This window comes from Daktulosphaira vitifoliae, unplaced genomic scaffold (genome assembly GCF_025091365.1).
Source record: "Daktulosphaira vitifoliae isolate Bord-2020 unplaced genomic scaffold, ASM2509136v1 Scaffold_1, whole genome shotgun sequence".
Lineage (NCBI taxonomy): Eukaryota > Metazoa > Arthropoda > Insecta > Hemiptera > Phylloxeridae > Daktulosphaira > Daktulosphaira vitifoliae.
The window spans coordinates 34,145,986-34,163,387 of record NW_026099572.1 but is presented as its reverse complement, the minus strand read 5'-3'; the positions used below and the strand labels follow the sequence as shown (position 1 = coordinate 34,163,387).

The following is a 17,402-nucleotide window of genomic DNA, read 5'->3' as shown; positions in this document are numbered from 1 at the left end:
GAATTACTTTAATGGATTTATTTAGCACCCGTTTCGTTACAAAATCGGCACTTAACGATTAGAAAAAATCATAATCAACGAACGGTTTTTATTAAAATAAACATTTTTTTTGTTAGAATGATGTTTGTATATAGGAATATAAATATCTTTATTTCCTTAGTATTTTAAAACGCACTGTACCGTGAAATAACAGTAAAACCTAATGAAACTTTAAAAAAAAAAAAAACAAAGCCATGTCATTACCCTAAAAGTATATAAGCATTGGCTTACCTATTTTATAATTTTGGTTTAAATGTACCTTCTAATAAAGTTATTTGTAATACTATTTATTGTAAAATTTTAAATTAACAATTAGCTGGTAAATTTTAAGGAGTTATTTTTTTTTTATAATTTTGACCTAGAACATTCAATAGTTATTTCATTTAAGAAATTTAGTACAAGTTTTTCTAATCAAGGTATACACAATACATTTTTTTAGTATGTGCTTGATCACATTTTGTATAGAATTTGTTTGTTTTATATAAGTCAGTACTATCAAGCATTACTAAACTTCTTGAACCTACTTAAGCTAATTTTCTACAATCTTCATTGACTATTGACATAAATTTATCAAGTGTATAATAATAGATTAAACCAAATCAATATGGTTTTGAAAATATTTTAATATTAATTCGTCAAAAGTATGTTAGTTATTAAAATAATATTAATTTAAAGTGTTTACTCATAATATGAATATGTGATAAATCACTAATATTTAGCATCGAAAATTTGTCAGATAAAAATATATTACCTAGTTAAGCGTTTTATGTAACTGGTACACTTTATGGAAAATAAGTAGCGTGTTTGTAATCCTATTATAGATAAATAGCCTATAGAAAAAAATTAATTCTCCTGGGGGACTTAATTTTAAAGATATTCATAGTTCTAGGTCACGTGGTTTTTCAGTATATCTTGTTGGTATTCTCTCACAAAAAAACTTTTCTCTGGAGACAAGGCGAGCAGTTTTGTATATTTTTAAAGGTGGAAAGAAATTCTTCAGTAAAAAATAATCATTACGATATTTTTAATGAAAATTTTTGTTTTACTTCTCTACTAAAGCTCCATACATTATTTGCCTTCCATTTTTGTTTTCTTACTTTCTAAATATTATTTAACTAAAAAATAGAGACTAGTTGTAAATAAATATGTATTATAATTAATTTCTGGAAAGATTTAAAAAAAAGTAAGTTTCAAATTAGTATAAGTTGTTGCGTTTTCTATTTCTTTAATCCTAATATTTTTAAACAAAAATGCATCAATTATTCACAAACTGTGATTATATAATAGTGGCGTAGATTAGATTTTTGATGAAAGGTAGTTTTTTGTTTTGGTGCTTATCAAGTGATAAGCCATGTACGTAAGAGGATGTACTCTTACTAGTCAAAATTTATTTAATGTTTAATAATTGACGACCAATGGAAGGAGCCCCCTTAAAAAAAATATCGTAGTAATATATGCATACTATATAATAATACTTTTCTAACTTTTATATAATTTAAATATAGAATTAAATTCTAAAATTAGACTTCTCTTAAAATTACACAGTTAACCTATGTTCTCATGCTAGAATACGGTCCTGCTATTGAACATTATACTAATGATTAGTAACTAATCAATTGAATTTGTAAGTTTAATTATTTTCTAATTGTTTTTATTATGTATTAAAACATTAAACACAAAGGTTAAAAAACTATACAAATGCATTATTATATTTGACTTTAATCTAAAATCATGCCTATTTAGTGCACAAAATAGTTAAATAATACTTGACGGTACTAAAAATAAAAATTAGTTACGACATTGAAAAAACAAATATATTTTTAACAATAAGGTTATAGCATTCGATTATAATTAGTGGTTTTCCTCATATTAAAATATAAGATCTGGCCTAAGAGTACGTTTTCCAGTCATTATTATGCTAATTATGCTCGCCCATAATATTTGCTTATCATATGCAAAGAACGAATGTAAAATTTATTCAAAAGTTAAATTTTTCGTTTCTATTGTCTTTAATATTTGCGGTTTTAATTACTCGTAAAACCAAATTTAAGTTTTGTGTTAAATTAAATTTTATATTAAACTTAGAAATAATATAAAGATAATATTTTAGCTAGTTCAAAAATGTGTAAACTTGATCTAGTTTAAGTTTACTGCATTTAAACGTGCTTAAAATACCAAAAATTTTAAAAATTACATTGATCTTATAAAACATTTTAAACTGATTACTTTCGTTTTAAAGAAGTTTCAAAAAAAAAAAACATATATGTAACAACCCTGCTGCATGGACCTTTTAAATTTATTATTTTCGTAATACGACGTTAACTATTGATCTAGAATTTGAACAAAATTACAATAATATAGAAATCAGACCACTGGAATGCTTCCAAAGAAGTAGAATCACATCCAAAAATCAGTTTTATTACTTAATCAATACTATCTTTACTTTATCTTTAACTATCTTTACATTACATTGAAACTTAAATTAACCTTGTTAAACTCAATAGTTGAAATAATAATATAATCTAACAGAAAACAGACATTAATGTAATTATTTGTCCTTAAATTAATTCAATACAAGTTCTTTGAACACAAATGTTGAAAAATGTTTTGATTCAATGGGTCAAAGTTGGAATATACATAAAAATTATGTTAAATAATTAAATTTTATGTACAAAATTGATAGTGTGTCTCGAAGACCTTGATTTTTAATGGTACGTTTTTCTTCCTGTATTTGTTTTGTGGACCAGGTGTAAATAATTTCCCATGTGTCCTCGAGCCTATGTATCTCCACTATAAGGCGATGCCTCAGAAACGTAGGGTCTACAATGTCATCTGATTAGTATGTAATACTGTTTATTTTACATTGTCCAATACGCCCCACAAGATACGGTAGCTGCGTTTGTACTTCTATACGGTGCAAAATAAAGTACTCATTACGCTTCATGGACCACTTGTTCTGATGAACAATCTATGGTTGAGTGGTAAATTTTACATAGATATTTTTTACGAATAATGACAAAAAGACTATTTATTAAAACTAAAAATCGGTATTTACATATCATTAAGTAATGACAGCTCATCTTTTGTTTGAAATGACATAACTTTCTAAATGTTTTTAATCAAATGTTCATTAGCGGTTAAAGGTACTTTTTTATTATAATTTCTTAAAGAATGAATAGTATTATTTTGACATAAAAAGAAAATGGAAAACCCAGAATTAAAAAAACACAGAACTTTAAGTAATTACATATTATTACACTTCGTGTGTTTATTTTACAGCGATGTAATTAGGCCACATATTTCTTTGATATTAATTAACACGAAGTTACTTTTAAAAAAGAAAAAAATGAGCTATGAACTTCAGTGTTTGAAACAAAATGCAAATTTTAAAAATCAATACAATATTTGTGAATAGAATACTTAAAAAACAGTATTCGTGACCAAAAAAAAAATATTATTGTATATGAATCGTATTATGGCGCATAGCCAGTTGGATGAAAATTATGTGTCAAACTCGTGGTAATCCTAATAGTTAACAAAAAAAAAAAATGATCTCGTGCAAAACTTTGTCAGCTATTTTCTTAATGTTCTGATAAAAGATGATATCAATGATACGTATTAGGACGTTCATTACTACGGCGATGACAACTCATTAATGTTGGAATACATTTCTATCACAAGTGTACAAGTTAAACACTCCGTAACCTTTGTTTATCTGAATAATGAGTTTCCTTATATTAATTAATCAGCATTATATATTATCGATAACCAGAGTAATTATTAAAATTAAACTATTAATCGATTTAAATTTAAATGTGTTTTCAATAGAATTTAAAATACTCAAAGTAATATATTAATGTTATGTATTAATATATTACGTTGAGTGTAAATATATACAGTGTATATATAACGATTAATTATATTTATTTATTACCAATTGTTTGGATCAATAACTTTGTAGCTTTATTTTGCAGACAATATAAAACTATACACTTAATTTTCGTGGCGTATTCAGTTCTTTGGTGTTCTTCCATCTTTTTTCTGTTAAATGATTTTATAGATATTCTTTTCTATTTATTTAGCTCAATCTAATACTAGGCTGGTATTCATTAAAACAATTATAGCAATATAATTCTATAACATTTATTGTCGAGATAAAATAATTGAAACTAAAAATAAGATTAAACAAGTTCACGTAAAATGTGTTTTAAGTTCGTTGAGAATTTTGAGAAAATAATTGTGCAATAAAAGTTGTCTTTTTATTTTTTTATGAGTTAATTAAAATTTATTATTATAAGTGGAATTATTCAAAGGATATCTTTCATTTTTACTAGGAGTTAATTTAATAAAAAATTTAATCATCAGTTAAAGTACAAGTATTTGATGACATATATGTCCATTAAATTGGTACCAACTATTTCAAAAAGCTCACTGTTTGTGAAATAAATATTAAATTATTTACAAATTGTTTAATTTTAAAAACAATTTTTATTTTCTTTTGCGAAAAACTAAATGCATTGTTATTTAACTAAATTACTTAAAACATTAAAAAATAAGAGATTTATTGTAATAAATAAATATATAAAATTATATTGGAAAATATGATTGACAGTTTGATGGAAATATATTGTTGAATTGGAGGTTGTAAAAGTTATCAAGGCATAAAATTTATTTTAGTAATCTAAATGACATGTTTTATATTCTATTTCAAATGTTATAAAATTAATTTTATTAAAATTTTATAACGTAAACTGATTAGATTTTTCAATCAATAATTTAAAATAGTATGCTCGAAAATTTGTTGATTAATTAAACAATTTATTTAAAAATACTCTTATTTTAATGCATTAAAATATGGTAATTTTTAATTTGTGGTGTCTTTTTATAATTTTTTTTTTATCATTTATATTCATTCATTACGATTCTAATATAATTTTAGTTTCCTGAATTTAATATTTCATGATATGCAAATGTAGTATTCATTTCAACAGATTAAAATAAAATATTCTGGTAATACAACAATTTCAAAATATCCGTTTATGTCTCATTTTATGCCAAGCCGTTACCTCAGCACACGAGCAATATTATAACAGTTATGACTATGTGTTTGCATTACGTTGTGTTTTAAGGCTAAACATAATGGAATGTGTTCATATATTTATTTTTAGCTTGGATGCGTTTTTAAGTTTATTATTATGGTAATAATATGTTGTCAATTATCAATAATGTACTTCTTTAATAATTCGCTATATATTAATGCTATTTAATTTAAATAATAATTAAATTAGATTTTAATAAAATAATCAAATTTTTATGGAAAAATACTATGTAATTTTGATAATGTTCATAAACACTTTTAAAATCGTTAAAAAAAAAAAGGAACTTCATTAATAAATCAGATGGTGATTTTTCCATAATTATGTAAATAATTTATATCATTGTAAATAAACTCAGTATTTTTGGTATTCAGTATATAAATACTAATTCTCAAGGTAGTAATTAAATTTGTACAGATATTGAACAACATTAGGATTTTTTTTGCACGTTTGCATATATTAAGATCTTTGTGGCGAACTTACGTTGCACTTAATATACAAAATTTAACAAATTTTTCTTCGTTTAAATTACATTTTTTTATTCAAATTTTGAATTGTAAACAGTGTTTTGATCAGTGGTGGAACCAGAGCGGCATACAACCCCTTTCTTGAACTATTGTCACACCTGACTTTGAAAAATTTAATCGTTTTATTCAGTAATTTTTTAATATAAGAAGAGGCAACCAAAAAATAATAATTGAAAAAAATCGTACATTTAAAAAAAAAATTATTCAATCGAAAAAGAATTAATTTTTAAGTAGGCGTTAGGGCTACGTAGACTTTATCATCTACTTAAAAAAGGTAATTTCAATGATAAAATTACCAAGAAAATGATATTGTCATTGAAGATATTTTTGCATCTCCTTGAAAAAATGTTAGTTCCCCACTGATTTTGATCATGACAGATTTCTTAAGAGTATATTTATATTATACGGTTTATTATTTAGCAGTGGCGTACACAGATATTAAATTTGGGGGGGGGGGGGTTTGAAATTTAAAGAAAATTAGATGTGACACTGCCCATAATATTCGCTCACAAAAATTCCTGTTTTCCATTACTTTATTGTGGAAATATTTATGTACGATATGATCTTTTTTATTGTTATTATTATTGTTTATCGTCCAAAATTATCGCTTAGCTTATAAATTTTGGGGGGGTTTCAACCCCCAAAACTCCCCCCTTGCGTACGCCAGTGAGATTTAGTATATAATTGTTATTTTTACTAGTACAGCATTTGACAGTAAATAGTTTAATTAATTATTCGAATTTTTGCAATGTGCGATTATTTTATTTTACATAGGATGCTTTGTTTTTCGAAAATAATTAAACAAAAATTCGGTTAAGTTTACGATATACTTATGTTTTAAAATTTATTTAATACTTAGCAATTATTTGGTATATGTGTCGAATATCGAAAAGTTTTTAATAATTAGATTCTGCCTAAATTGTGTAAACAAAATTGTTAACTTTTGTTTTTGAACTTACACCATTAAGCTTCAAATTTTGTAGTTACTCAACAACAGTCATGAATGATAAAATTGAAAATCATACCAAATTTGATTTTAGTAATTTTGCGTATATCGATAATAGTAATATATTATTTAAAAACTTTATTTGTTTTAGCAAAACAAGTGTGAGTATTAATCACATTTTTTTTAACCGTATTCAAATTGATTTTTTATATTGATATTTTTATTGACGATATTGTCGACCCGCCCGAGCGGACCGTTGAAATCTTCGATGCCGTAAAGTCGCACCCTTCGCACTTGCACATATTTTGTACGTCACACGTTCAAACGGTCAAAAATCCGTTGGATTTCTGTGCATAGTCGTCATGTGAGGGAATCTTACCGGTGGTGGGGGTAGAGGGATTTCTGCGTGTGTGTGTGTGAACGTCGCTCGATCGGTTCCCACCGCGCGCGCGGAAACCGGTTACTGCTTAGGGTAGAGGTGAATCGGAGTGGGGTCCACCGAGAATGTACGTTACGAAATGTTATACAGAACGACGACGCCAGCAGTCGCACGGACCCGTTTCCAACTGTCGTTCGTCCGTCACTGTTGTCGCACCGCTGTCGCGCTTATCACCACCGTAGTACCACTCGGCATCTGGTTTCCCTTGTGTGTTATTCTCAAGTGTTCGTAATTGAATGTGCATTAGTGTTATCAATTTTTTCGTGCGATTAATTACTGAAAAATGATCGCTACCGTCATTTCGTCACCGGGGTCGTTTGAATCGTTGCCGCGGTCGTTTTGAAAGAGTGCCCGTCCTAATATTGTGTAGAACCGATGCGATAATTGTTATTATGCCGCTATCGTTCAAGAAGATCTTCTCGCGAAAATTGCTGTTTAGCCCCACTAAAATAGTAATGGGAAACGCAGCGTCGCATCACGAACCTCTGGACCGTTTGGGTAATCCAACCGGGTCGTCGTTCCGACGGGCAGCCAGCTGTAGACACAGCAAAGCCAAGGTAGATGATCATATTATTATGACAGTCATCTAAGTTAATTGCGATTAAAGTTTATTACTATGTCTATTTGGAAATCGTTTGTCGCGCACTCGTCAAAGACACTGACCTGGAGGCATCTCCATTGTCTTGCGAGGAAAACATGTGCGATTCAAATCACGACTTTGTCCTCCGATCAAACACACAATGTGAATATTATGTAATGTTCGCGTGGGTGCAGTTTATTTAAATTTTACTATGTTTGTGTGATTGTCATCGAACGGTGCGCAACAACAGTGTCGTAATTAATGTGCGCCAAGACGCTCGGGGTCGTGCGAAACTGGTCTGTTGCAAAATACACGGGACGGGTAGGCAGACAGGTATGCGTTCGGAATGACGATGGAAATTGACCGAGAGACCTTGCGATTTTTCGCGCGTCACACGCTTACGCTGTTTTTGTATTACATGCGCGCACGCAAATGACTGTTTTATTATCGTTGTTCAAATGTATTGCCGTGTTTACCCGTCCGTCTGATCGGTGGGACCGAAAAGCGTGAGAAAAGATAACGAATTTCTGTATGGAAACGATAGCTGCGCTATCTGCCGGTGACTTTAGGTTTGTTGATCTAATTACCTTTTGCTCCTTCAAAGGCGATAGACGTTCTCAGGGTCTATCGCTTACTAATCAACGGCGTTCAATCGCATTTACTTATTTTACTTGGTAGTCGTTAAATCGTAATGGAATTATCCGTTATTACTGGTTGTTATGATACATTAGCGTGTTTGTTATGCGTACGCATTAGTAATACTTATGGACTGTGACGTGTATAAATTTGTTTTTTTCTTAAACGGTTTGTCGTGTTCAACAGAGTTGCGGTTCCGGCGATTGGAGTGGATCTTGTAGTTATATTCACAGCGCATTCCGCGTTTCTTCTGTCCACTAAAAAACTATTCATCCGTTATGATTTATGGTCGTAAGACATACATTACTGTTTAGCGGTTCTCCGATAGAATTATTTTTCTTAAATGTAAATTTTTTGGATTATCGTTTTGAACGCATCTAATTCCTATGCGGTTCAACGTTTTCCTTCGTGATATATTTTGCCAGTGCTGTAAATATTTTGTGCATGATATTAAATAATATTAAATGCATAATATTTTGTTATAATTCCATTTAAAGGGTTGGGTCACTTTAAACAATTTCGAAATTACAACTACGACTAGTTAGGTAACTGACAAATCGACTGTGTTCTATATTGCTATAAGTATAATTTATTAATTATAGGTTTTCCCTTGAAAAACGAACCGTCACATAGATTGGTTCGTTTGTTTAACGTAAGGATTAGTAAAAAAACACATTCAATCGACTTGTTTGTCACGTGGTAAACTCGTTACTTTTCTCTGATCAAATATTTAGCCGATATGACTTTTAACATGTTGTCACAGTTAAGAACATAAAAGTGTAATACAGATTAGACCTCATCTCGTTAGTCGTGACGTAAAACGTTTCGCTATTGCAATTACATCTACTTATTATAAAAGTTAAGTGCACCACAATGTTATAACATTGAAGTAATTTTTTTTTACTGATTGTTTATTATAATCAACTCTGGTTGTATTTAAATTAGCCATGAGTAACAATTCAATGGTGAATTATAGACTAATTAAATATTTGATTGGTAAAATGTTGACAGCTTGAATCTCAGTTAAACCAGATTAGAAAAAAATCACATACACTTGTAATCATCAGTTTATGACAATTGTCACATGATTTTTTATAGCCAATCAAATTGAATTCGAAATGAAGACAGAATAACGCGTTTTGTTTATTCAATGCCATTTAGTTGAAAACTTTACCCTAAACGTGTCGACATAAAGACTGTTCATTTTGCCTCCTGGGTAGTTTCAGAGAGTTCTAAATATAAAACAAGCACTGGGTATGTGTGCAGAAACGTTTTATTAATAGCTCATGATTGCCTTTGTGTGGTAACATGTCTTGTACGTGCATAACGATTGACTAATATCTACTCGCGGCAGCCAATCAGCTAATTTAAATGAAAAGTACGATGACGATGGTGAAAAAATACTTCGCATCTAGAAATCATCAAGACCAATGTTGCAACATCATTAGGGTGGTAGTTAGTGTGAGGACCCGCAGGATTTCCGTTTTTTTGTCCGTTACCCACCTATTCGTATTTATGTTGTGCATGTCGCTGAAGGTTTAAAAACAGCTTGAGTTCAACGGTATGGTGTGTGGCACAAGACGCGCGTCTTGATGGGTTTCGTTCTCCCCATCAACACAACAATGGCGACGTGAACCTCGTGGTGAGCGAATACTATTTCGGAACGTGCGAATAACCCCTTTGTAATTATTCGTTGGCTATTTTCGGGAAGTGGGATGCTGAGCCCATTAATGTACTTTTGTGACTCTTGCAGAGAACTTTAAATAGAACTCAAAGTCAATATTTTTCTTGCAGTAAATACAATTTAAAGTATTAATTTATGTTTGAAAACAGATTAAAAAAAAATCGTTATTTGTCATAAATTATTTATGGTAATAATTTGCTTAGTATATTCTGAGCCGGAAAAACAAGTTTATATCTGGTTTGACGTATTTTCTTCAAGTCCTAGGCTTGTATAAGTAATGTTTTAAACATTGAAATTTAATTATAATATTTATTCGTTTTAATACACGGTATTAATTGTCTCAGTTTATCTATACGCTAGAAGTTAATAAACGAGATGAAAGGTTAGCTTATAATTATGGTAATATAATTAGGGCTGGGAATTATATGCATTTATAAATTTTATTAAGTTATTTTTAACGTACCAGCGGGCAGTGTAAAGTTTTATTGATTTACATGAAAACATAGTACCGAAAACATATCGTTACCGAGGTTATATTTTTAAAGGATGTTTCGGGGGTTATTCCCCTTAAAACGAAAAATAGTTCTACGCTGCTATATAATCATATGACAAAGTTGCACGTTTTCAAAATGGCTTAAATTAAATTTACAAATGTATTCAATTCCTAGTCCTGGTAATAATATATACATTATATATTATTATTATTATAATATATGACACCATGTAATTATAAATATTATAGTAATTATCTATTTTTCTTTAGTTAAACAACAAACGTACTTTATTTATTAATTAAACGTGGTAAATCAGGAAACCGGTAGATACCATGCCCAACATTAATGAAATAGTCTCTTTCAGAGATGTAACCGAGGAACACTTTTGTGTTATTTATTCGCCCCGAGTTGGTGCGGAAATAATTGTGCACGTGGACTCCGTTGCATATTTCACGTCGTACACATCCTGTCTACGCCCCCGCCCTTCCGTGGAACATCCGCACGATATTTTCTATCCTCGGGGTCGTTAAGACAACTTCTCTAGACGATCCAAGAGACCTCCATAGGTTTTCGCTTAACCACGTGCTGTTCCCCGGCACTCGCGACCTCGTCTTGATATATGTTCTTTGTCGTTGATTGTGAACATTATAATTGATTTATGATAATTTCTGTTCAAACCTCATATAAATCCATTGTCGGGGGGACTACGGCACGAGTTTTCTGCCACTCGAGAACCAAATAAATTGTTTTATTATTGTTATTTTTTGTATTCTACGTCGCCATAGAATGTGATGATCCTAACAGCCGCCGGTTGACCTTGCACGGGGGCTTTCATGAGGTCGTTCACACCGATACAGGCAGCAACGACCACGTCGGTCAAGTAGATGAAATACTCTTGCGTTATCATTGTACTGTAACGTTGTAGGATGCGCCCGTCGGTTTTCGGTATCATCGAACCGGTACCGGTGGTGGCTTATGAAAAATATGCTGTAGAATTCGAGGGATATTAAACAAAATAAAAAAAACAACATCCCGTGCCTCGCAGATTGTATCGGTGCAGCTGTACAAAAACCGAAGAAGCAGCAGGCAGCAGCCATCGAGCATCTGGCGATCATACATAGTGTGTGTGTGTACGCGTAGGCGTCTGTACACACTTTTAGTAAGAGTATTAATACCGTCAGAATAACTTGATCTTCGTACACGAGTACACGTTTATATGGCACACTAGTATTTAACCGGTAGTAGTCGTTTGCCATCGGGGTAATGTGCGAGTGCCCATCACGGTACTCGCCGACTACCATAACTATATAATACATGTGATGTACATAGAAATGCATTATACTGTATACTATGGTGTGGGCAGAAGAGGCGGCTGGCTACACCTCTTCCCGGCGGTTACCTGATCGTCACCACCGGCCCGGAGTTGTGTTTCGTAAGGGGTCGTTCACACACGCTTCGGTCGCGATACCTCAGCATTGTCCCGTAACAAAGTAGAACCGATTCTCCGAGCCAATGATAACCCGTTGAAAGTATGATTCCGTCAGAAACGTGATGTCATTTAAGAAAAAATAATTCGGTAAACAATGAACGTAATAATCTCGTAAGAGGATTGTACAATTATCTCTGTTCGTCGAGGAACCGACGAAGGCGCCATGTTTTGTGCCGAAGAAACTGGGTCCTTATGACGACGACTAGTTGTGCAATTGTGTATCCGACTCTTTGTTTTTGACAGCTCGAAAAGTCTAAAGTCAAGACGACAACGACACAGTATCTCAAGTATCGGATACTGTCTGGATGACTTTTATTACAAGATGTATGAAATTCTGTAAAACTCAAAGAAATGTATTCTTTGTTCAATCGCCGGTATGTTTGATACCGACATAATCAATACACGTTTGTAGACCTACGCTGGGCCCCTTTACCCGGTACACATCTGTATTCTGCGTTACCCTAGTCCTATTACTGACGCGTTGTGTAATAACACACTATCCCGTTTTGCATAAATACCGTAGTCTAGGGAGGGGCGTTTTCTTGTAGTTCGAAATAACATGTTGTATGTACACGCAGTGAATACATTTTTCCGCTTGCACTTATTGTTAAAAAATAAAAATATCGGTGACATCGACAACACTTTCGATTGTATAGGCCATACTCCAGAGACAAGTTAAGTAATAAGTATGTCCAACGCTACGGCGTGTTGCTGTACGTGCTGTAGCGACACGTAGTTATGTGCCGCATAACAAGATAATTCTATGTGATTACTGAAAAATATTCTTTCATATGTTTTACACGCGTGTGCAGTTGATTTATTTTTTCATGAAAATTACTTTTACCTCGGCTGTTGTTACACAAAATCGGATCGTTCTATTGTACTCGGGTCGTTGTGGTGAATACGCGTGACGCATGCGGAACAGGGTCACTGTCAACATTACAGTTGCGTTGCTTGGGCATGTCTGAGTTTTGTGTTACATTTTTTATGTCGAGGAAACAATAGAGATTGGTGCGGTATTGCAACTATGTACTATTTTAATACGATTACTCACAAATTTTATGCCATCAAACAATTTGTTACCTCTGCGGTTGCTGCTGCTAATTACATGTTATCCTGTTTGTGTACCGTTTTGCTGATGGTCGTCCATCTCTACCAGTTACAATGCTAATTATTTCTGTAGGCATTACTTTTGGGGAAATCGCTTCTGGTTCTTACACCGTCACGTGACTCATACACGTTTTAGTTGGCAAATACTCGTGAATTTATCACCGTCTGGTTTTTTTTTCAAATGACTAAACACGTGCACTCACCGCATAATGATTATCATTATGCGACTTAAAAATGGTTACCGACGTTGTATTTCACCTCGTTTTCGAGGCTACAGGAAAAAAAAACATAGTATAAAACTAACATTATTATTTTTTTGTTTTCTGATCAAATGTAATTATTAATTGTTTTACAATCGCACCGACCCAAAGTCAAACGCTGCTAGTCATAATAATTTAACACCAGCCTTGCGATAACAATTGTCTCAAACAACTATTCCAATGAAACAGTTTTGTGTTTATTGAACATTTATTGTCGCCAAGTATTACCGGAATTTAGTCGGTGTGCATTTTTTTCTACCGCTTTTTCGTACGTGGTAGCGACTGTAATTTTTTTTTTTTTTTTTCAATTTTGTTGTATTGTGTCATTAGAAAATAATGATAACAACGCGACTGAAAACTCGGATAGTCATCGAATTTCTTCGTGTTGTCGATAAAACCTAGTCGAATAATTGTGTTGTGTGAATTTTTTATCAAACATAGTTAGCATGTTTGGCGTACAAACAATAATATCGTGTACAAACTTTTTTCCTAGGACGAAACAATGCCAATACTTCGGGCACGAAATAACATACTCTTATTGTAATCATGTATTCCATAAGAACAATAATATACCTAGGGAATTGTACATAATGCATTCGTACGTACGCATTGTGTGTGATTAAAATTGTCTGTACTTCGTTTGTGTAATCATTTTTCACACGACGACCAGGTACACAGACCGCGTATAGTGTTGTTTTTTGGCCGAACGTCCCTAAGACATTGGTAAGATAATAGTTATTTTTTGGTACCCTCCTGTGGGAACGTGTACACCGCGTAGCAGATGTATGATTTGTACGGTGTTTCTCGTTTGGGAGACCCATTGCCATGCATATTACTCGTACACAGGTAAAGGCGAGGGGGGTCCGAAGTGTTAAAAAAGGGGCATTTTCAACTATTCACACAAATTTTTCTTCTTCGTGTCCCGTGTGAATTATTGAAAATGCATAACATAAATTCCCATTGATGACCGTAGTCATCGTAAATGTATAACAGAATAAAAAAAATCTATTTTTCATTGAATGTCAATGAGGTGGACGAAAAGGTTGTACTCGGCACATAAAAATTTAGTTGTGCTATTTTTATTTTATCACGGCTATTTTTCGCTATATAAACCACAGGCTCGATAAGACTTATTGGATCAACAAACCCCCGGAAGTATTCGCAAATTCGACGTGAGTTGTTTTTTAATGACTGAGTAAAAATAAATTCACCTCGGCGATTTTGCTGGCAATAATTAAACACCGAAACTCTGAGCTGCAAGTTTTAAAAATATTAAATCGTTGACGTCAGACTTTATATCATTAAAATTCTCTTCGCGTCCGATCATTGCGCATTTCAATTGAAAGTTGCTTTTTTTACCGTCGTTTTTGCTTAATTTCAATCAGACTTGGAGAATTCAACGAATGCCACCCACGATTGGCACAAAACTCTTAGAGGAACAACCGAATAGCCGTCTGATTATTATAATTCAATTTGTATTTAACGTTTTGCAGTTTCGTTTTGCTTTTTCAAACGTTTATTTTACTTTCAGTGCACTGTACTCGACGGCGTGTGTTTAATAAAGAGATACGATGCTTATTTTTTTCCGAGGGGGCGTTAATCTCTTCGACCCGCGTACACTGAACACTGCCGATAATCGTACGAGGAAGTCGCACGCGGCTAAAATGCCGTCGCCGCGCTGGTCTGTGCCACGTGCCCCTCCGACCGCGTCTCCTTACTGGCTGCAGCGACGACGACACGTGTTTAATATACCATAACATTTCACTTGTCTCTTACACATATTGCGCTTTTTGTCGGCCGAGATAAGCCGGTCCGTCGTGGGAACCTGCAGGAGCAGCTACACATTAGACGACGTCTAATGATACTCGAGTGTTGTTTTTTTTTTTTTTTTTTTTAATTTTCATGAAAAAAATCAATAACCAGTAGCGCGCATCCGACGAGAATGGTCTACGGTTATGATATGTCGACGATGGTAACGACAACGCGTTTTCTGTGTACGACGCGACCACCTTTGATAATTATTATTACAGTTTTTATGCTTCATAAATAATTTTGTATCGCTGAAAACTAGTTGTTTGTAATCCAATAAGCATGAAAGGCGATCGTCTTTTTACCTTTGTTCGGGCATCGTAGTATTAATGTGATGTTGTGACAAGTGAAAGGATTTTGCCCTGTTAGTATACGTGAAAGTGCAGCTATCTAATGTGTTGTTTGTATTGGACTCTCGAAGAGTGTAACACACGGTAAACGTGTAATGTGTTTTGTATTAAATTTCATCGTTTGATATTTTATCGCAATCGTCTAATCCGCTCTCGTGACAACGAGTACAACAATACGTTTGTCTTTATAAGTCAACCAATCAAAACGCCTAAAGAAAAAATAAATATCACCTTCTTACGATTACATTTCACGGATGCGGTATAATGTTTTTTTCACACGGTGCCTATCATATATATTTCATGAAATGAATAAATCCAAGTCGAAAGTTTTCCACGCTCGAAACATAAAGCACATGTCTCCGTATGGAGTCTGTTGAATATAAACTTGTCGAGTGATGAGATAAACTCTTTGTAAGCGCATTACTTACACGCATTAACAGACGTCGTTGTACCGGAAACGTATAAAAATATTACAATGTATTTTTTCTCAAATTGGACGCGGAAAGTCGAAAAAAAAAACCAATGTACAGAGAAGGAGGAATATTTGCCCATGAAATAAACAACTATATTTATCTTTACCTGTCAACGAGTGTTTTCGAAGGAGCGTCTCGAGAAGCCTCTTCCGAGTACATTTTTAAACTGTTTTCATCTAAATTAACGAGTCGATATTTTTATCATGACAGACTGTATGTAAAGAACACGTGGTTATTAATTTGCTTGTTTTTTTTTTCTCCGAATTGGTGTGGACGGCATTGATTATTCATAACGTTTGAACATTGTACAGGTTCAAAGGTATTCGTTTACTACGGTGAAACGTGCAATATGAAATAACCAATACTTCCGTTTGGATAATTTTTTTATGTATTCCCTATTGGATCCCGTGTATTGTCCCGAGCGGAGTTCGTATTGGCGCACATTCTGCAGATAGTATTTACCGTACACAGAAATTTACGCTTCACCGAGCGTGAACGCGGAAGTGTTCACGAAAGGGGTTTATTTTTTACCGTGCTCGCTATATCCCACGGTCATCCTTTAGCGGCGATCCTGGTAACGCGATTAATTAAACAATAACGTTATTAGGATACGGCGTCGGTCAATGCACTCGACGAGATCTGTAAAAAATAAGGCAGGTATAATCCTCTGTAGTGCTGCAGACCGGCTATAATTGCGACTTCTACTCATGACCACTCGACGCCATGTAAAAGGGTTCACGTCGGTATTGTTTCGCGTATTTGACGAGTGCACTGCACTTATTTGTGCTTTGTGTCGATGTCTATGTGAAGCCTACGCCCTTTAGAGTTCTTAAAGGGCAAAAAGAAACTTATTCACCGCTTGCACTAGGGGAATACACGTGAAAAACGAAAAAAAAATCGTGCCTTATCTTCCTATCAACACTGTTATTTTTCCATCGGAAATGTCTCGTTGAGCGAGTTATATAAATCGTAAGCCGCAGTATCTCATAAAATATGAAACATTTTCGTCCGTATCCAAAAATCTCTGATGACTTATGTAATGGAATAAATAATTCTACTTGGAACGGAATTATATTTTCCAGTAAACTTTTCGATACTAAGCTGCTTATAGACTAAACGGTTAAACGTTTTGTGAGATTTAAATGCACTTGAAAATGTTTATTTGACTGTCTGAAGACTCTTGTTTTTATTCCTTCTATTATTATTGTATCTAAAAAATAATATAACTCTTTCATTTGTTATTGTAACAATGTCTTGTGGTCGTGTTTAGACGCGTGATATTTGATTATTTTCCTTGTAAGCTAAATAACCGTGTTTATTTACAGTTTCTTTAGTCGTTTTTATGAAGTATTAAAANTAACTCTTTCATTTGTTATTGTAACAATGTCTTGTGGTCGTGTTTAGACGCCGTGATATTTGATTATTTTCCTTGTAAGCTAAATAACCGTGTTTATTTACAGTTTCTTTAGT

At 32.9% G+C, this 17,402-nt stretch overlaps 1 protein-coding gene across 2 annotated transcripts in view; it reads left to right on the top strand.

Annotated features, from left to right (window-relative positions):
- Positions 1–17,402, top strand: part of LOC126897423 (protein numb) — a 31,936-nt gene that overhangs the window by 8,908 nt on the left and 5,626 nt on the right. Inside the window, exon 1 of one of the 2 annotated variants that reach the window (XM_050670987.1) lies at positions 7,140–7,604. The exons of the other annotated variant lie outside the window; for it this stretch is intronic. Coding sequence (XP_050526944.1) covers positions 7,440–7,604 — 165 coding nt within the window. The 5' untranslated portion in view covers positions 7,140–7,439. Of the gene's footprint in view, positions 1–7,139; positions 7,605–17,402 lie in introns of those variants that run through there. 2 annotated transcript variants of the gene reach the window in all.